The sequence below is a fragment of the Equus quagga genome, chromosome 1, assembly GCF_021613505.1.
Source record: "Equus quagga isolate Etosha38 chromosome 1, UCLA_HA_Equagga_1.0, whole genome shotgun sequence".
Taxonomy (NCBI): domain Eukaryota; kingdom Metazoa; phylum Chordata; class Mammalia; order Perissodactyla; family Equidae; genus Equus; species Equus quagga.
Genome location: NC_060267.1, coordinates 139,274,920 through 139,296,338, shown reverse-complemented (window position 1 = coordinate 139,296,338; position 21,419 = coordinate 139,274,920). Strand labels below are relative to the sequence as shown.

At 46.5% G+C, this 21,419-nt stretch overlaps 1 protein-coding gene across 3 annotated transcripts; it reads left to right on the top strand.

Annotated features, from left to right (window-relative positions):
• Nucleotides 1-13,687: 13,687 nt before the first annotated feature.
• On the top strand, nt 13,688-20,131 carry RTP3 (receptor transporter protein 3). 3 transcript variants are annotated; one of them, XM_046663506.1, is made up of 5 exons: nt 13,688-14,082; nt 14,265-14,323; nt 15,533-15,712; nt 15,983-16,190; nt 18,725-20,131. In XM_046663506.1, the coding sequence occupies exons 4-5, from the start codon at nt 16,036-16,038 to the stop codon at nt 19,452-19,454; spliced, it is 885 nt and encodes a 294-aa protein (XP_046519462.1). In that variant the 5' UTR covers nt 13,688-14,082; nt 14,265-14,323; nt 15,533-15,712; nt 15,983-16,035; the 3' UTR covers nt 19,455-20,131. The 3 variants fall into 3 exon arrangements, with proteins under 3 accessions (XP_046519462.1, XP_046519386.1, XP_046519308.1); XM_046663430.1 differs by having other exon boundaries at nt 14,196-14,323; XM_046663352.1 differs by lacking the exon at nt 14,265-14,323.
• Nucleotides 20,132-21,419: the final 1,288 nt, after the last annotated feature.

The window sequence follows — 21,419 nt, the reverse complement described above, 5'->3', positions numbered from 1 at the left end:
GAAGGAAGGGAGGGAGGGAGGGAAAGGAAGGAAGGAAGGAAGACTGCAAATTAACAAGTTAAGCATCCAGATAATTAAGTTAGGAAAAGAAATCCTTATTAAAGCAGCAATGTTTTGTGAATAAAATTTATAAACAATTTGGCAAATAAACACAATAAAATTCTTAAAAAATAAGATTCTCCGGCTCATCTTGCATTTTTCCTGCCCCTTGCCTGCCCCAGCCATTTCACCAAGGAGTCTTCATTCCTTTTTTGGAGACTGATATTTAGAAACCAAGACCTGAGCACTGGGTGTGCTTGTTGCTACTAGGCCTTCTCAGCAGACAGATAGATAATATATGCGATCATGTATCCAGACGTATTTGCATTGTTTCAGTGTATATGTTGAGCTTCATGCTGATGTCTCCAATTCTAATCCAGTCCTCAGGCTTCCTTCTAGCCTTCCTTTCTTGTCTATCTGTAACTTCCTTCTCTTATGGTGGCAACAACCTGGGCCACCTTCCATCATCCATTTACTTATTGCTTCAATGCCAGCACACTTGTGAAGCAATTTCAGGATTGGTAACCTGTACCCCTCTGGGAAACAAATTTACCAGAGTATGATATTTACAGTTCCTTTCATCTTTTGCCTTACAATGTCCAGGCAAAACACTGTCTTCCAGAGTTATTTAGATCGGCCCCCTTTCCCCCAGCCCCTTCAGTGTGGTTAGGTCCTGCATTTGTAATGAAGTTTGTGTCAACGTATTGCCCCCAACTCTGAACGCACCCTTCAATATATGCTCTGAGCGGGAGCTATTTCTCCTTTCGAGTGGGTGCGATGATAAGCTTGTTCAGTAGAGGGCGCTGGAGCAACACTGAAAGAGGAAAGGGCCCTCCCCGCCATTTCCAGCATGGTCTGAGGGAGGACGGGTGGTGTGGGGACAGGCTGTCCTGGGGCAACCTTGCAGCCTGGATCTGGTGATAACCTTTTCCGCAGCCCTCTCAACACAGAGCCCCGAGCCCCGTGCAGCCGGTGTGCTCCTCAGGCCTGCTGTGTGCTGCCACCCAGACCAGCGCGGCCACGCACAGTGGCCTATGGCCCCAGAGGTTGCATATTGAGGTGCCTCCCTTGTGAAAACTTCCACGTGGCTCAGACAGTCAGAAGGCCTCCTGTCCCCACTGGCGTCCACTGAATGTCTCTGCTCTCCAATGTGAGGATCACACCTTCTCGAACAGACCTGAACCCCTTCTAGGTTTGTCCTTCCTTCAACACGCTCCCTGGCCCTGCAGTACCAGATGGAGCTTCCTTGTACCTTCTAGTTACTCTTTTTTTTTTTTTTTTTTGGTTAGGAAGATTGTCCCTGAGCTAACATATGTTGCCAGCTAACATGTGTTGCCAGTCTTCCTCTTTTTGCTTGAAGAAGATTGTCCCTGAGCTAACATCTGTGCCAATCTTCCTCTATTTTGTATACAGGACACAACCACAGCATGGCTTGATGAGTGGTGTGTGGGTCTGCACCCAGGGTCCAAACCCACGAACCCCATGCTGCTGAAGCAGAGCACAAGAACTTAACCACTACACCACTCGCCAGCCCCTCTCCACTTACTTTTTATCACAGTTAATAGTTCTTTATTGACTCTTCTGCTGCCCTGGGAGCACTCCTGCTGGGAGAGAAGGTCAGCCTTGGCCCCAGACGAGTGTGTCCTAATTTAATACGCCGACCTGATTATACCACTTTGGGGCTAAGCCGGTGGGATGAGAAATGCAAACTTGATCCTGGCCCTGATATCAGTTCCCCTACATTAAGCCCAGCATATATGGGGTTAAAACCCCAAGCACTCCTCCCTTCCCACGCTTCTCTAAGTTACCGAGCAGATGTTAATTATCGGTTTTTTAAACCTCTGTATCCTTGAACTTCACAAGGCAAATAGAAGTTACAAATTGTTAGAGCCGGGTGGCCTCATGCTAACATTGTGCTTTGAAGTTTTATTACAGGGAAACTGACATCCAGAGAATATCAAGAAGCTGAAACTTCCCCCACCCCAACTCCTCAGCTTCCTGGCGCCAGAATCCACCATCCACCACGGAAGTAGACAACCAAGAATATCCACCTGCGGATTCCCTTATCTCGCCGTTCTCCTCCCTGCAAACAACCTCACAAGGCCAAACCCAGGCCAGGCTGGGGGGCAGTGGGGGAGCACCAACAGCAAGGCCACATGCTCCCCCTCCCCTGCCTAAAACCTCAAATAAAAACCCCTACCTTGTTTCCTTCCAGGAGATGGATCTGAGTTCTAGCTCTCATCTCCTTGTCTGGCTGCCCTTTGATAAACCCTTTCCTTGCCATAAGCCTGGTGTTCTAGTTTTTATTATGCTCTCTCTCTCCCTCTCTCTCGCATATGGCGGGCAAAAGAACCTGTGTTTGTGGCCGGTAACTGGCTCAGGCTGGTGGTCTGCACCCCGTGCTGGTGGTAGGAAGAGCAAGGCTGGTTAGCTTCCCACTCGCAAATGCCAGCCTTGAGTGCTCACTTGGAGCTTGGCCCTGGGAGGTACTGACCAGGGATCCCTCCTGGTTGGCTCTCCCTGGCTTTCATGTGTGGCAATGAGGTGTGACTGGTGTCCCTGGTCTAGGTGAGCATCTCTTTGGCAGGCTGGTCTCAGGGACAGGCCAGCCACAGCCTCAGCCGGAAGGGAGCAGGGCCCATAATGAAACCACACTCAAAGGGAACCCAAAGTTACAAACCCAAAGATCCATCTCCTAGAAGGAAGCAAGGTAGGGGTTTTTCTTTGAGGTTTAGGCAGGGGAGGGAGAGCATGTGGCCTTGCTGGTTGGCGCAAAGTGTGTAAAGTTACACTGTTTTCTTTCATGAGAGTGCAGTGTGTTCTCTGCTCTCTGTGCCCACCATGGCATCTTCTGCTCAGAGATGCTCATCGCAGCTCGTAGAAGGGTAGGGAGCATGCGCCCTCCCAAGCCCCAGATGGAAACACTTTCTAGCGTAGCCAGGGCACCTCACAGCCACAACACAGCCACGGGCTCTCTCAGGACCCTGAGGAAAGGGCTCCGTCAGGCACAGGGACCAGCCAGTGGCACAGAGTCTGGCATCTTTGAAGAGACTCTAATTCTTCCCTCATCTCATGTCTGCGTGCTTTTAATTTATTATAAAATACTCAAAACATATATGGATAAAGAAAGATTGAACAATCAGACTGTACTTCCAGCTTAAGAAATGAAATACTGTCAATATAGACAATGTGCTTGTGTACCCCTCCTTGGTCACATCCGCGCTCCTTTATGTGAATGAATTTTCTTACGTTTTAGTGCAAGTGGGTGTTTCCCTAAGCAACATAGGTTCTCTTCTTCATGTAAGTGGCATCATATTGTGCATATTCTCCAGCACCTTGAATTCTTTGCCCAACGATATGATTGGGAGATGTGTCCATGGCTCTAATTCAGAGGTCAGCAAGCCTCCCTCTGTAAAGGGCCAGATAATACATATTTTAGGCTGTACGAACCAAGAGGCAAAATTGAGGATATTGTGTAAGTACTTGTATAATAAGAGGGAAGACAAATTTCCACAAAACCTTTATTGGTGAAATTCAAAATATGATAATAATAATTAAATACAGTTTTTTTCTGGTAATACAGGTCTAGTAAGAAGAAGACTGGGGGCCGGCTCCGTGGCCGAGTGGTTAAGTTCTCGCGCTCCGCTGCGGCGGCCCAGGGTTCGGATCAGCACCGCTTGTCAGGCTACGTTGAGGCGGCATCCCACATCCCACAACTAGAAGGACCTGCAACTAAGATATACAACTGTGTACAGGGGAGGTTTGGGGAGATAAAGCAGAAAAAAAAAAAAAAGATTGGCATCAGTTGTTAGCCCAGGTGCCAATCCTTAAATAAAAAAATTAAAAAAGATTGGCAACAGTTGTTAGCCCAGGTGTCAATCTTTAAAAAAAAAAGAAGAAGAAGAAGAAGAAGAAGACTGGAATTCTTTTTGAAGGAATAACATCAAAGTTAATGTTCCCCATCTATTGCAAATGTTCATCTTTATAAACCATTCTTAGTTCTTGGGCTGTACAAAAACAGGTGATGCTCCACATTTGGCTGCAGGTCGTAGCTTGCTGACTCCTATTCTAGTTCAGTCATTTTCACTGCTGTATAGAATTCCTTTAGATAACTGTAACAAAATTCATTTATTTATTCACAGGGAATGGAGAGGTTTCTGGTTGATTTGGTATTAAAATGATATTTCTATAAATGTTCTAGTTCATATCTGTGCGATACCTGTGTAGGCATTTTTCTGGATAATATGCATAGAAGTAGAATTGCTAAATAGCTGAATAGGGCATGTGGCTCTTTAACGCCAAACTGCTTTCCAAGGTGGTTGTACTAATTTCCACTGATATCCGCAGTGTTTACGTATCCTTCTTGAGCCACGTGCTTATAAACACTTGGTATTTCAAACGTTTCAGGTTTTGCAAATCTGACTGCTGTATAACGTGACCTCATTTTGACTTTAACTTTCATTTCTGGATCACAGGTCAGGTTGAATATCTTTTCAAATGTTCATTGATCTTTCATACTTTCTCTTCTGTAAATTAACTATTCATACCTTTCGCCCATTTTTTATTGGGTTGTTTATATTTTTCTCATTGCTTTATAAAGTTTTTCATATATTAACCCCTTTTTTGTTCAAATACGTTGAAAATAACTTCTCCCATTTTGTGGCATCTTTTTTCCATTTTTAAGAGTGTCACATGAGAAAAAAGTTTAGTCAAATGTTTAGTTCTTCTTTTTTCTGTCTTGTTTAAGTATGTACTTGAAAAGATTTTGAAATTTTACTTTTCATATTTAAATTCTTAATCCACAAGAACTTAAGGTAGGGATCTAATTGGATTTATTGGATAGCCCATTGTCCTGGAAAAATTTATTGATAGCTACAGCTTTTCCTAATCATCTTCAGTGCTATATCCGTCAGACGTCATACTTCTAGGTGTGGGTGGGTCCATTTCTGGGCTTTCTATTCTATTTAATTAGGCAGTTTGTGCACACTGCCTTGATTACCATAATGTTTTTGTTTTAAATAAGTGTTACTATCTAGTAGGGAGTACTCCTGCCCCAACTTGATCTTCTTTAAAATTATCTTGGTTATTTTGGCCCTTTCTTCTGTATAAATTTTAGAATCAAACTCGTCAAGTTCCGTAAAAAGTCCCATCAGAATTTTGATTGAAATTGCATTGAGCTTTTAGATTAATTTGGGAAAAACTGACATTTTTATACTGAATCATTTTGCCCGTGCACATGGTATAGTATTCCTTTCAGAACTCCTTCCAGAACTTGGAAGAAATTTGAGTCTTCTTAAAATGTCTTTTATAAAGTTATGTAATTTTTCCATGAAATTCTTCAACACCTTTCATTAGATTTATTCTGAGGTCCCTTAATATTTTGTTATTGTTATTGCTATTGTAAATGTCACTTTAACATTTTTTTCGTTTTCTATTTTTTGTTGTTGGTGTAAACAAAGGCACATAATTTTGCTCTGTGCATCCTATATCCAGAAAACTTGTTGAACTCTTAATAATTCTCATTGTTTATCTCTAGATTCTCTTGGGATTTTTTTCCTATGTAAACAATCATCTTGTCTGTGAATAACAGCAGTTTTTCTTTCTCCTTTCCAATCCCTATAACCGTTTCTTTCAACAACTCATTCAGCTGCCTAGGACCTCTGTTACAACATTGAATAAAGGTTCACGAGTTAAATGCTGGCGGGTCCCCTGTCTCATTTCTGGTTTTTAAGATAAGCTGCTATTGTTTCACCTTGTGGAGTGATTTTCCTGCAGGGTTTATTACTCAATCAGGCAGAGTAATTCCCATGTAGTCCTGATTCGCTAAGATTTCTTTCTTTGCGTCTTACGTGGATGTTGGATTTTACTGAATACCATTTTTTTTCACATCTGTTTTAAAGATTATATGTTAATGTGGTGAATTACAATAATATATTTTCTGTTAAAACATTCTTGCATTCCTAGCATAAAATCAACTTGGTTAAGATACATTTTAAAATACATTGCTGGGGGCCAGCCCCATGGTATAGTGGTTAAGTTCAGCACACTCTGCTTCAGTGGCCCGGGTTTGTGGGTTGGGATCTTGGGCATGGACTTATGCCACTCATCAAGCCATGCTGTGGCTGTGACCCATATACAAAATAGAGGAAGATTGGCACAGATGTTAGCTCAGGGTGAATCTTCCTCAAGCAAAAAAGAGGAAGATTTGCAACAGAGGTTAACTCAGGGTGAATCTTCCTCGCCAAAAAATAAATAAATACATTACTAGATTAACTTTGTTGGGGTTTTTTGTTGTTATCTGTGTGGGTTTGGGAGTTTTTTAGTTAAGTTCTTAGATGACATTGGCCTATAATTTTTCTTGGTTATCTTTTGAATCAAGGTTGTACTGTACTAATAAAATGAGTTATCAAATGTGACTTCCTTTCCTATGACATGTAGAAAAAAATTGTGTAGGATTGGAATTATCTTTTCCTTGAATGCTTTGTAGAACTTACCTAGAACACAAACCTAGATCACAGAACCTAGAAATCAGTTTCTGTGGTTTTCTTTAATAATTATAGGAATATTCAGATGTTGTCTATTTTAATGTTCTATAATTTTAGGAAGCTAACTATTTCCTCTGGGTTTTACTTTATTTATTTTAGGTAATAAGTATTTATTTTATTTAAATTTATTATCATAAAGCTCTCCAAAGCAGAAAGATGAGACATATATTTGTCACACATGTAACTGAAAAAGAACCAATATGGAAAATACATTTTAAAAATTCCAACAAACCAATCAGGAAAAGATAAACAGCTTGGTTTTTAAAATGAGGAAAAGACTCAACCAAGTACTTCACAAAAAAGACTATCCAAATGATCTATCAACATTATGAAAAGATACTCAACTTCAGTAATCAGGGAAATGTAAATTTAAATCGTGCTGAGATATCTCTACATGCCCTCTAGAAAGGCTAAATTTTAAAAGAATGATGACACCAAGTGTGGGTGAGGACTGGAGCAGCTGAGACACTCACAGACTTTCAAAAACTGGCACATCTACTGAAGGCTAACATATGCATACCCTATGAGCACGCATTTCCCCAGTTAGGCACCCAACAAAAAGACATGTCTAAGCATATGCATAGTAATAATCAAACACTGGAAACGACCCACACAAGCAACAACAGTAGTGTTGATACCAGCCCTGATATCAGTTCACCTACATTAAACCCAGCATATATGGAGTTAAAACCAAAGCACTCATCCCCTTTCCCTTCTTACTCCTTGACTTCCTGGCACCAGAATCCATCATCTACCACAGAGGCAGACAACCAAGGACACCCACCTACAATGGATTCCCTTATCTAGCTATCCTCCTCTCTGCAGACAGCCTTGTTACCAGCTCTTAGTTAATATCAGCCCTGGTAGTGGTTCCCCTGCGATGAACCTAGCATGTATGGGGTTAAAACTAAAAGCCTTCATTCCCAGTTCCCTGGGTCTTTGGTTACACTCATGTGCAAATATTTGTTTCTTTAACCTCTGACTCCCTGAGCTTTACAACCAAACAGAAGTTACAAATTTTTAAAGCCCAGATGGCCTCAAACTGGGCTTGTAGCTAATCCCAGGACCTTGAAGTTCTTTCACAGAGAAACTAATGTCCAGAGAATATCAAGAAACCGAAGCTTCCCAGGCCCAACTTCTTGGCTTACTGACGTCCGAGTCTACCTTCCACCATGGAGATAAACAGCCAAGGACACTTATCTGAGAAATCCTTGGTCTCCTCTGCTGGAAGCAGCCCCAGACACAGGCCAATGGGAAAATGCTGACCAAGAAGTCCATGGCCCCCCTTCCCTACCTAAAACCCCAAATAAAAACCCCTACCCATTTCTTAACGGGGAGCAAGCAACTTTTAGGGCCCTGGCCCTTTGCTTTGCTCCCTCTGCCTGGCAAAGCAAAGCCTTTCCTTTTCCTCCCAAGACTCTGTTCTCGTTATTTGGATTTGCATTAGGATCAGAGACCGAACTTTGGGTAACAGCCTCACAAGGTCAGATGCAGGCTTGTGGGAAAGCACCAACTAGCAAGGCCATAGGCTCCCCCTCCCTACAAGCAGCCATGTTCCTTGCAACCTTTAAAACCCCCTTGCCTCCCATCTTTTGGGGAGACAAGACAAATTTGAGGGCTCTCTCTCATCTCCCAGCTGATATCACCCAAAATAAAAACCCTTTCCTTGCCATAAGCCTGGGGTTCCAGTTTTTATTTGGCCCCTCTTGAGTGGCAGGTAAAGAAACTATGTTTGTAGCTGGTAACAGTGTGGATAAATACATTGCAGTTTTCATTAAATGGAATATCCAAGATTGGGAATCAATAACTTATTGCTACGTGGAACAACATGGATGCATCTCACATACATACTATTGAGTAAAAGAAACGCTAAAAGACAAACCAAGGCATATTAAAATTTTCAAGAGTTTCTTGGAGCATACATCAGTTTGAATCAGGCAATACCAAATGGAAAGTGGCTAGGTGTGCTCCACTGCCAGGAACCAGGGGAGAGATTTTTATAGAGAAGACGAGAAGCTCAGCAAGGAAATTATTTGGTTGGCTATAGCTTAAGCAGTTGCCTAAGTCGGCAAAGCCTAGTTGGCTTGTTGTGATTGATTGTTCCTAAGTTTCGTTTTCCCAGATTCCAGGGCTTTGACTCTGGCTTAGGTTTTGTTTGCTTACCTAGGTGACCAAGGTGACTATCAGAGCCACTTCAGTCCAATGGACTCCTTGTTTAACTACTTTAACAGAAGGAGGGGCTGTGTTAGACATTTTAATAATAATGTTTACTTTAAAATAATAGTCATATACATTTTCACTTTTTTTGCATCATTAACAACAGAATTATGAAAAAAATAAACTCAAAACACAAATAAAGATGCTCCAAGAGAAGGCAAAAGGACTGAACAGTGAGGGCCACTGCCCACTCTGGGGGTTCCCCATTTTCATGGCAGGAGCAGGTGGGGGCTCTGCGGAGTCAGCACCTCGGGGCCTCAGAGCAGCCCTGTGCACAGCTGTAGCCTGTACATCTCATCTAGACGTTAGTAGGTGCCACTGAGGTCCCTCAACGGCTGTGCCGGGGAAGGGATTCATGTAGCCAGTCACTTGGTCTCACGTTGGTTCTGGACTGCTCATTACATAAGCCCTGGTCCAGGCTGCGAATTTTAACTCAGAAGGATGATGAATTTCAGTCAATGAACAGATAATCAGTGTCAACCTTAAAAATAAAACAGCCAGTTCTTTTACCAATTAAACGTGTTTATTCATGAATAGCCAAAGGATTGCAATTTGGGATACGCACGCTATGGCAGACCATAGGCAAACCCAATAAACAAGGAAAAGGAACATTATTTTATAGAGAAAAAGAAGGAAATTGGGAGGGATTGTTTTGAATGAAAGTACATTGGAGGAAAGCAAGAGTTCAAGGTGATGATGTGTTCTCATTGGGGTAGTCGATTTCTGCTTGGGATGCAATGTAGATTTCTTCCCGTAATTGACTATTCTTTCCTTCTGACAACTTCTGTTGGGGTCTGTAATTGACTGTCTTCCTGTTGACAAATTCTTTGTGTTGGGGTCTGTAATTGGCTGTCTTTCCCATAACTGACCTTGAGAGGTACTGCATGAGAGCTCCCCCTTCTGGCCTCCTGACTCCATTTTTAAATGAGGTTTCCCTTTATTAATTTTCACATCAGTAAATGGAAACTTTTATAATATAAAGAGCAAGTCATTTTACTGGGTTGAAGTAAAAAAAACCCTCAGCTGAATGAAAATAAAACTAGTGGTTCAAATAGAACTTTGAAAAGTCCCAAGGATGGGAAAGTCTGTCCCTAGGAATTACTGATTAGGAGACTGGTTAGGATTTTATCAGTCTCAAGGAAGAACTAAATTGGTTTATAAAGGTTTTTTTTTTTTTTTTTTTTTTTGCTCTTGCATTTATCACAAGAGCAGTGCAAAATGAAAGAAAAATAGTGGAAGGCATTTTTTTATTAAACTTGACTTACGGAATAATATCTTTGGGGAATAAGGTCATAGAGGCCAAGATGGCCAGGTTTGAAAGAGAAAAGAGGCCTTCCTTGACCAAACAGAGGGAACTGTTTAAGGATGACCACATCGGGAATGGGACACGTCCCAGAAAGACCCAAAAGAAAGAGGCAAGTTATCAGAGAGGAAACACAAATGATCCCCCAGAGCAAGCACAGGTCCAGAAACCATGGACAGCTGCCCTCTAAAAACTGTGCTAAGAACGATCGCAGGACCATCCTCAACCCCCCTCCTCCCGCACTGACCCCAGATTGGGATAGTTCTACAGAGGGTAACAGAAGGTGGACGGAATTCATGCAACATTTATTCAAGTAATTATCGAGCACCCAGGCACCGTTCCAGTGAACGGACTTTGCCTGCTCTCCTATTTAGACTGGCGGTGCCCTAGAAACTAAGTTTATGCTGGGATGAAATTTTAAAACAAACAAACAAAAGGACAAACATAGAATGTGAGAGGGAAAGAGTGTGGGAGAGGAGGTCGCATCTCGGGAAATTAAGGAAGACCTCCCTACTAAGGTGACATTTGAGGGCGACACGGAGGAAGTAACTGAGTGGCCCATGCTCCAGTTCATCATGTTCGAGGAAGAGTGAGGCAGCCAGCGTGGCCTGGGCATGGCATTTGGATGTTAAAGAGAGTTCTTTGGCAACTCTGTAAAGGATGATTTTTGAGAGGGAATGCTAGGGAAAGAATGTGAGTTAAGGGACTATTAAAATTGCCCAGTCAACAAATAATGAAGGTCCCCGCTCACCATTCCAACAAATAAAGAGGACGTGGTGGGAGGTAGGAAAAGGAAGGAACACGCTACATGCTGAAGTTGCTTCCTCGTCCTTGTACCTGCTGGAAAAGCAAGCAGGTGGCCCCAACCCTCAGACAGTGGGGAAAGGCCAGCAGGGCTTAAACCCCTCTGTATTAGTTTCCTGGGGCTGCCTTACAAATCGCCACAGGCTGGGCGGCTGGAGACAATGAAAATGTATTCTCTTACAGTCCTGGAGGCTAGAAGTCGGAAATCAGGTTGGAAAGCACTGAGCTGAGGATGGAGTGGAGCTGCTTTCCTGGAATACATCCACCGTTCTCCAAACTCCAGGGAATTTGGTACACTGGCATAAAAAGAAATTGCTGTCAGAAATGGCTAGATCTGGGGCCAGCCCTGTGGCTGAGTGGTTGGGTTTGTGCGTTCTGCTTCAGCGGCCCAGGGCTTTGCCAGTTCGGATCCTGGGCACAGACTTAGCACTGCTCATCCAGCCACATAGCAGAACCAGAAAGACCTACAACTAGAATACACAACTATGTACTGGGGGGCTTTTGGGAAAAGAAGAAGAAAAGAAAATGGCTAGATTTCCAGTGGATTCTATCATCTATAGCCAGAGTGAGGGAGTGCATGAAGGCCTTCCTGTTGTTCCTAACCACCTGTTTAGAAGCCAGGCTGGTAAAAAGCTGCCACTGTGGACTCTGATCTCTGTGACATAGATGTAAGATGCAGGCTGCAGAGGACTGGAGATCCTGCAGGGTCTAATGCTACTAGCCAACTATACTAGTAATTAGCAATGTTCTGGACAAAAACTGGGTCATAGTGTTCCGCCACAAGTCCAGCTGGGCTAGGGCGGCTGAGTATTGTGCCAACAGACTGAAGAAACAAACTGGAGACTGCGAAGGAGACATACAGGTTTATTGGGCCTTACTTACAGGAAGAGTGTCCAATGGCGGCCGGCTGGACGGAAGTAATGTGAAGGCCCGCAACCGCCCCCCAAGAGAAGCTTGCTCAAGTAGGCAGAGAAACCAAAGCTGCATGCTTGCCAAAGGGCTGTCCTTGGTAACAACAGCGTTCCCAGAACAGTAGCTCACATGGAGGGGCTCTCTGTCCCTGTAAGATGCAATGTTCTTCTCGTGGGATAAGGGAGGATCTGGGCTGGCCAGGCCCAGATCGTTACAAATCCCTGTAGCTAGGCTGCCTGCCCAGAAGGGAGCCAGAAGGACACATGGTTGCAATGGATCTGGGGGTTTCTGCTGATCAAGCAAGACCCAGGCCCTACACACAGGGTGGGAGCAGGCTCAGAAGTGATTTAACCTTGCCAACCCAGCCCCCGCCATAGAAAGGCCTGAGGGAAGGCAAACCACTGGGTGGACAAAGGGGAATATAGTCCATTCTTGTTATTTACAGTGGTTCTGCTCTATAATGTTGCCACACACACTGAATTAGCAAATACTAAAACATTGCTCCCAGGGGAAATGCAGAGTTAGGTCCCAGGGAGCCTCTGGTAACAACACTTTGGTGAACTGATCAATATATAACCTTATGTTGTTTCTATTTAAAGATATTTTATTTTGTATATATTGTTGATTCATTGACATTGACCTCACAGCCAACAGCACTGTGACTCATGCCTGAATGGACATTATCTAGCGCACCCATTTTCTCCGTAAGGCACATCACAGCCTTCCGTGCTTAAGAACACTAGACAGCACTTCAACAGGGCGCTTCAGGACCACTTAGAACACAAACTCACCAACAAAAATTCTAAAACTATAGTACAAATAGACCGCGAAAATGACACGTTTACAATATGAGATAAAACAAGAAGGCAGTTTGATTTCTGCTGGGAATGTGGGTGTTGAATGACTCAAATTTTTCCTGCTCTGTGCATGTCCCAAGCTTTCAGAGATGGCCTCCCCGCAGCAGCAGGCCCAGGACCCAGCCCAGTGTTCAGAAAAAGCGACAGCGACTGTCCAGGCTGAGCCCTGACCCTGCCTGAAGGCGAATGGCCTCTGGGTTAGAAGCTGAGATGATGTGCAGGGATGTGCCACAGCCATTCCCCGCGAGGAAGGGAGTGACAGAGCCCAGCCAACCCTGGCCAGATAAGAGGCAGTGAGACAAACTTGTATTTATGCGTAGAAACATCCGTTTCCAGGGGGGATGGGTCTCTGTGAGAGTTCAGCGTGTTCCAAATGAAGTCCTGGAAATTGTTTTTGTCAAGCTCAACCAGATGAGAGACCAGCACTGGCTTACGGCCTCTTCTCCGCACCAGGCATGCCTAGCTTCCTTCCACATAAAAGGTGGCATTTCATCCTCAAAAAGCCTGAAGTGACTTGTCCTCTGTCACACCGCTGATCAGGGCCCCAGACCAAAGACCCTCTGCCTCCCATCCAGATTCTTTCCCCTGCACCTCACCCCCTTTGTATATCTTCTCTTAATCTGCCCTGAAGTTGGGAGTAGGTGGGAGGAGCACAGAGAAAGAAGTTGAAAGAGAGAAATTGACTAAGAGGGCTCCCCGAATCTGGTTAATTTCTGATCTGAGCAAAGTTATACTGAGAAACAAAACCGGAGGGTGAGTAGGCTGCCACGGTCAGGCCACTGAGGAAGCAGCTGAACTCTGGGGCAGCAGCAGCAGCCAGGGTGGGAAGGAGGTAGATTGGGAGGCTGCCAAATGCTGCCACAGCAAACCGCTCCCTTTCCTTTCCCACCCTCCTTTCTTTCCTCCCTCCCTCCCTCCCACCCTCTTCTGTCTCCTCCTCTTCCTTCTAGAGCTCGCTGCCCCTCCCTGTGGCCTGCTGCCAAGTATCTGACCCAGCCAGTGGATGCGGCCAGGCAGCCCTAGATTGACTCCATTAAAAACTCCCATAAGCCTTGCTGCGTCTGCCTCAGCATGGCGGGAGGGAGGGACACCTTGGCTGTGGGTCTGTTCCCTCTCCTGTGATTGCTGACCAGGATCTCCCCGGGCTTGCCTTCCCTTCAGCCGCCCAGCGTGGTCTCACCATCACCATGCAGTAGACTCACTTGGGAGGCCTTTAGAAGTGCTGATGCCAGGACCAATTCAGTGGGAGCTTCTGGGGCTGGGAGGAGCAGCGTCCCAGTGAGAAGAGAGAAGGCTGCTCTGACAAATCTGAACATCTAGCTATCTTCAGCCCTGCCGAGCTTGCGTGTGTTCTCCTAAACCTTGACATCCCCCCACCCCCACCCAGGATTCTCTGGAAAATCAGGTAAATGACGTCACTCATGATAGGGAGAAAGCCATTTAGCCTATTTTAATTTAAATGTGACAAACTTTCTCGCATTCTTAAATACTTATGTTCAAAAATTTCTATCATTTAAGAATGCAGAGTTTTCAATTAGAAAAGTCTTACTAGAGCAAGAGGCTAAAGGGAACTTTTATGTGACACAGAAACACTCGGCTATCTGGGCGTCTTTCCAGAGCTCCTTGCACAATTACTTTCAAGGATGGTAGGTTTTTTGCTTTGTTTTGTTTTTTGCTTTTTTTTCCTTAAAGATTGGCCCTGAGCTAACATCTGTTGCTAATGTTTCTTTCTTCTTCTTCTCCCCAAAGTCCCCCAATACATAGTTGTTTATTCTAGTTGTAGGACCTTCTGGCAGTGCTGTATGGGACGCTGCCTCAGCATGGCCTGATGAGCGGAGCTAGGTCCACACCCAGGATCTGAACCAGCGAAACCCTGGGCTGCAGACGTGAAGCGCGTGAGCTTAACCACTCCGCCATGGGCCAGGCCCCTCAAGGACCTGTTTTAATGAAACAGGACTAGATATGACGATTTCACACACGATTTCAGACCAGAAAGGAAGACCAATTCTTTGTTTTGGTCATCGCTCTGTCTGAACTACTCTGTGATGCGGAAGAGTGTTTGCATTTGTTCTGCTGTGGGGAGAGGGAGGGAGCCCTGTCACCTCGCTGAGCTTGCTCCCTGCAGCGGCAGTCAGGAGGCTGGCCCAGGCCAGGGACAGGAGCTGTGTGACGGAGGGAAGGCAGGTGCTGTGGGTGGGGTGGACATGAGTGCGAGGCACAGGGCTGGGATGGCAGGAGTGTTCAGAGGAGGGCACCGAGCGAGGGGCTGGGATTTAGGGTGTAGGGTGGATATGGGCTTAGGGGAGGATGAGCCTGGCTGGAGTAGCCTGTGAGGTGTCCAGATGCCACGCTAAGCAGCACTGTGTAGGTGGGGGTTTCTGCCTCTGGAAAGACCCTCAGGCTGCAGTGTAGAGAGTGGCCAGCACAGCTCCGGAGCCAGCGGGGAGGCCAGGGCAGAGGCTGTTATGTGGGCCTGAGCTGAGACGGGGGCTGCCAGGCTGGAGGACTTGCCAAGGGTGGGGCTTTCCTCTTGGGAGGTAGTCAGCACACAGGTCAATGTCCGTGGACCGGGCCATGTGATGCAGACACCCCGAATCTTGTCCACCCTCCCTGGGCTGTTGCCTGCTTCAGTGCCCACCCGGTAGTCTGCCCCTGCTTCTCTCTCCTTCTCCAGCCTCTCCTCAAGGAAGTGGGGATAGTGAAGCATGCTGGGGTATGGCCGCTGGCCTGTCACCCATGTGGGGACCTTGTAGCCTCATCTCAGGGACTGCATCAGCTTTGGTTTCTAGTGCATGGAAGACTGGCCTTGGGGGTTGACTTGGCCAGCTTAGTGTCTGCAAAATACTGTCCTACAGAGACCGGGCACGAGTGAGGAAGTCAAGAACACAGAGCAGGGACGCAGGAACTCGGGGGAGGTCCCATCGCGGCCGTGTCCCTCTTCGTTCTCTCCTCCCCGATCATGAGCACAGCAGCCCAATGGACAAGGATTTTCAAATGTTAGAAAGGATGGGAAAAGACTGTGTTCCCGGTCAGAGGTAGGTAAACAGCAGAGCCCGCCTGAGACCCACTCCTCCTGACATGCGTCCTGCACTCTCCTCTGGGGATATTTTGATGGATGAAACCATGCATTCTGTGTCTTTCGAAATTCCCTGTGGAGCCTAGTGCTCTTTGAACTTGGAGCTAGACTCAACTGACCTTTGTCCTCGGGGCAAAGACCTGGTACCCAGGCCCAGGCCAGGTACACAAAGGGAGAGCAGATCTGAGCCCTTGCTGTCTGAAGTGGGAAACCTCATGTCCTGCTACAGATCCGTCAGAGCCCGGGAGACCCGGACCCACCCGGCTCAGCATAGCAGCAGCGATGGGGCAGAACGAGGAGGTGTGGAAGCAGGTGTTTCAGGAATTAATTCAGGAGGTGAAACCGTGGCACAAATGGACCCTGAGACTAGACGAGAGCCTTCTTCCCGGCATTCAGAAGCGGGGGTGGACACAGTATCAGCAGTGGGGCTTTGCCAGGTGAGTGGGGAACACAGGGATACCTATTCCAGAACATTCTTGCTTATTTCTTACTGTGTATACCTGTTACCTTTCTTGTTCCATTCCAGGAAGATTACAGGAAGTAAGGTGCCTATCATCAGAAGTTTTAGCTTCATTAGAGTTTTTTCCCTTATTACAATGAACCGACAAACAATAGCAGGAGTGGGCCGTGGTGTGGGCTAAGGCCTAGATTCAGAGAAATGAGGCTGCGAGGAGTGAGGGCGAGGGGCAGCGAGGCAAAAAGAAGGGCAGGAATGGTGGCTGTTTCACTCGATGGCAGGAGAGCTGGCTGAGCAAAGCTCACTGCATATGCTCCCAGCCTTAGGAGACCCCGGGTCCATCGTGGAGCCCATGAGGGAGAGGCCCTGGGCGCTGAGGAGACCGCCTCAGGGAGGGGGCAGAGGACAGGCGGAGCTGAGCAACACAGCAATCTTACTGCTTTCTACTCTGAGCTAATGGGCTCTTCTTAAAATAGGACACTTAGAAGTCACCCAAAGAATCACCTTCTCTTTTCCAGGTGGGAAAGCAGAGCCCCACGGATGGGAGGTTGTCCACCTGCACAGGGGGTGGGGGCCGGGGACTCTATCTCGGGACTGAGGCAGGGACTGGTTGCCTGCCCGCTGTCCCCTCTCTGGGGGAAGGTCTGGGCTGAGTAAGCAGAGCTCTCCTCTTCTTGCGACCTGTGGTTTTCCCAGGCCAGGAGCAGGCGCCGGCAGCATCATAGCAAACTCTGAACTCGTTTTTCTCTGAGCACTTTGAACTCTGAGCTGGCACATGAGCAGAGCAGCATGACCCGGGGGAGGGCAGGGGACTTCAGCTCAGGAGAACAGAGCCCGGGGCCCTTTGCATCACTGTCTTTCTGAAGGGCTCCCAGCAAGATCATCTCACTCACAGTGTCAGAGCTTCTTGGCATCTTCCCTTCGTTTCATTCTTACGTTCACCCTGTGAGGTGAGGCTAGAATCAATACCGGAGGGAAACCCGACTGACTCATTCTTGCCAGCCCCCTCAGTTCACCGTCGCAGACTTCATGGGCTCCTGTGCTTCAAGCCAGGCAAGGCTAGGCTTGGCTGCTGTAACAAACCCCGAAATATCAGTGATTTAACCTCACGCATGGCTCCCAGGGGCACCAACACAGAGAAAGAGAGAGCTAGAGGATGTTCTAAGGGCTTCTGCGCCAGAGCTGCAAGTAGCATGTATCACTTCTGCCCACATCCCATTAGCCAACCGGTCACGTTGTCCCAACCTAACGGCAAAGGGGCTGGGAAATGGGAGGCAGTGCATGGATAATTTGGCGAACACCAAAGGTCCCTGCCATACTGCAGCCCTCTGCTGTCCCATAATTCCAATCCTGAGGGCAGCCATGTGATTCCCTTCTCTCCATCTGTCCTGTCGTGTCCTGACATCCAACTATTATTGCTCAGAAAGTTGCCCTCCTCTCTGCTGAGATGAGGCGTCATTCTCTCGTACCCTGTCTGAGGCCAGGGGCATGAGGTGTATAAAGGTTTTCAGGCTACCTTGAGCAATGAATCGGGTTGGAGAGGGGCAAAAGAAGAGAGAGCTGGACACTGAGATCTCCCTGTAATACTGGCAGATCAGGGGCCCTGGGCAACCGAGGCACAAAGCAATGCTTTTCCTGAGGACAGCGGACTGTTTAGGGTCCCTCTCTGATCTGTGGGTCTGTGACTTACTGTCTTAGTCATAAGACAGTATTTTAAAAAGTACCACAGCCTGGGCAGCTTATAAGCAACAGAAATGTATTGCTCACAGTTCTGGAGGCTGGAAGTCTAAGATCAGGGTGCCAGCTGGTCAGGTGAGGGCCCTCTTCTGGGTCGCAGACTTCCCATTATATCCTCACATGGCAGAAGGAGCTAGGGCGCTCTGTGGATCTCTTTTATAAAGGCACTAATCCCATTCACGAGGGCTCCACACTCATGACCTAAGCACCTCCCAAAGACCCTGCCTTCCAACACCATCACCTTGGGCTTGTGAATTTGGGGGGGGGACACAAGCATTCAGGCTGTAGCACTTACCAGCACGCACTTGTATCCATTTGTAGATTTCAGTTCCGGGTTCTTGGGGCTGATTTAATGGCTACTGTTGCACTTGGAGCCTTGGACCCGCTTAAATCTGCATTTGAAGAAGCCTTGGTTTGGGATCAGAAGACTGGAGTTCTAGTCCTGCCTCTTACACCCACTGGGTCTCTGGGCATGACGAGTTCCCAGTGTGTGCTTCATCTCTAAAATGATCATGTTGGACTTAGAAGTCACCCAAGATCCCTTCCAGCTCTGATGGATTGCTATTTGCTATTCTCACGGTAGACACCTGTTGGTCAAAGAGCATGTTGGTGGCACAATAGAGATAGGAATGAGTCTCTCTGTACTTCCTTCCCCTGCTGATCCAGGACCCCAGTCAAGTCCCTCTCTGTGTTGTCAGCAGCTCCTTCTTTCCTCTGGCACAGCCCACCTTTCGGCCATATTGAACCAAGCTGAGGTCTTGTATTCTGTGTCCACAGATTCCAGTGCTCCTCGTGCTCCCGCACTTGGGCCTCTGCCCGAGTTCAGGTCCTTTTCCACATGCACTGGAGTGAGGTGAAGTCCAGGGGCCGGGTGAAGATGAGGGTCTTTGCCCAGAGATGTCAGAAGTGCTCCCAGCCTCCGTTTGAGGTTCCCGAGTTCACGAATGAGAACATCTCAAGGATCCTGAACAACCTGGTGGTCCGAATTCTGAAGAAGTGCTATGGAGAAGAATTTAAGTTGACTGAAGAGATTCCTATGATCCGAGAAATCTCTCTTGAAGGGCCACATGACAGTGACAACTGCGAGGCATGTCTGCAGGGCTTCTGTGTTCAGCGGGGGTCAGGCATGGCCGTGCAGTCGCCAGTGTATCCACCACTTCTCACGATAGGCTCACCTATCTCCCTCAGCATCACCACACACAAGCCTTCTCCCACAAGGAGTGGCCCCTCCGCGGATGCAGCGAAGAAAGGAAAGGTATTACCCAGCCCCTGGTTTTCTGCGCCCACCCCCTGGGTTTCTGCGCCCACACAGGCTGCGAGCTTCCCCACCTCCTGGAGCCCAGGAGCAAACCCAAACCGCCAGGAGAAGAGAGTCCAGGACTCCCTCTCAAGCGAGATGTTCTATCCCGACACAGCCCAGAGGCCTGCACACAGGGCCTTCGGCCTGTGCTGCTGTGTTCTCATTCTAATCATCATCATCGTGACTGCTGTGACACTCACGATCTGAGCCTCGAATGCATGATGCCAAGCTAAAAAGTCAGATATACTAAGTCATATATTGTGTGATCCCATTGATATGAAACATTCAGAATAGGTAAATCCAGAGTTGGGAAGTAAACTGATGGCTACCCAGGGGCTGGAGGGAGAGGGGAATTAGGGAGCAACTATGTAATCTGTACAGGTTTTGCAGGGGGTGCGATGAAAATGTTTTGGCATAAGATAGAGGTGGTGGTTGCACAATACTGTGAATGCCCTAAATGCCATTGAATTGTTCGCTTTAAAATGGTTAACCATGTGAATTACACCTCGATTTAAAAAAACAGCGCTGTAATTTCGTTCGTTCTCTAGAAAACTGAGAGTGAAGCGTTTATGACTTACAGAACGATTTGGAAATCCTATGAAACCTGTGGGCCCTCTCACCGGAAAATGTTGCACAGACCCTCGGAGGGCAGTCTGTGGAGGCATTTGCAGTTGAAAGTATTAGGCTGAAAACCCGGGTTCTAAAGCAGGGGTCTCCACAGCCACTGAGGGACGAGGCAGACCGTCCACTGAGGTGAGAGAGGCATCCTTAGAGCTCCGTTTAATTTTTCTTCATACTTTACTATTTCTTGTTGCGTGTTTTGTAACATATGCTAATATATTAGTAGAATGATATAATGATATAAATAAATAAATATATACCCACTTGGAGTGTGTGCTTAATTTTCATTGACAAGGTTGCACCATCACAAACATTGAGGGGACCCCTGTTCTGAAGGCCCAAATGTGGAAGTCTGTGCACGGATCCTCACCAGGTTTCTGAAACCAAGTGGCTTTTAAAAAGTTTTCTGGGGACCAGCCCGGGGGTATAGTGGTTAAGTTCGCACGCATGGCTTCACCAGCCCGCGGTTTGAGGGTTGGGATCCTGGGTGCAGACCTACACGCCACTCATCAAGCCATGCTGTGGTGGCGTCCCACATACAAAATAGAGGAAGATGGGCACAGATGTTAGCTCAGCAACAATCTTCCCAAGCAAAAAGAGGAAGATTGGCAACAGATGTTAGCTCAGGGCCAAGCTTCCTCACTAAAAAAAAAAAAGTTTTCTGTTCTGATTAATGAGAATCATTTTAAGACTCATTCTCACATCTTTTTTGTCTAGAAATATGAACCCTCCAGTTTATGTGGCTAAAATGCAAGCAATATTCGTTTAAGTCACATGCTCCTTTTCTCTTGCCACCCCCTCCATCCACGTGTCCCTCCCCACCCACTCCAGTCGTTCCCACGGGCACAGGGTTGGCCAGGCCGAGCCCTACCCGCGTCCTTGCTGCTCCCTCTGGGGCAAACTCTACAACTTCTTCATTTTGCAGAACTGGAACTCTCTGCCGTTGAACAGCAACTCCCTTTTTCTCCCTCCCCTTAGGCCCTGCTAACCGCCATTCTTCTATAAATTTGACTATTTTAGATACTTCATACAGCATTTGTCTTCTTGTAACTGGCTTATTTCACTTAGCATAATGTTCTGGAGGTTCATCCATGTCGTAACATGTGACAGGATTTCCTTCCTTTTTAAGGCTGAATGACATTCCATTGTCTGTATATATCACGTTTCGTTTACCCATTCATCCATCTATAGACACTTGGATTGCTTCCACCTCTTGGCTCTTGTGAGTAGTGCTGCTATGAACAGGGGTGTACAAATATCTCTTTAAGACCCTACTTTCTACTCTGTTGGATGTATACTGAGAAGTGGAATTGCTGAATCATATGGTATTTGTATTTTTAAAGAACCACCAAACTGTCTTCCACAGCAAAAAAACTGTTTTACACTCCCACCAACAGTGCACAAGGGTTACAATTTCTCCACCTCCTAGCCAACACCTATTTTCTGTTTTGTTTTTTTTTTATAATAGCCATACCAATGGATGTGAGGTGCTATCTCATGGTGTCTTTGATTTGCATTTCTAGAAAATGCAATTTTTTATGATGCAAGTTT

What these genes read in the sequence shown, in the direction of transcription:
- RTP3 (XM_046663352.1), top strand. Translation starts at nt 16,036, where the DNA reads ATGGGGCAGAACGAGGAGGTGTGGAAGCAGGTGTTTCAGGAATTAATT. An exon ending in CAGCAGTGGGGCTTTGCCAG is followed by an intron (nt 16,191 to 18,724) that starts GTGAGTGGGGAA and finishes CTGTGTCCACAG; the next exon opens with ATTCCAGTGCTCCTCGTGCT.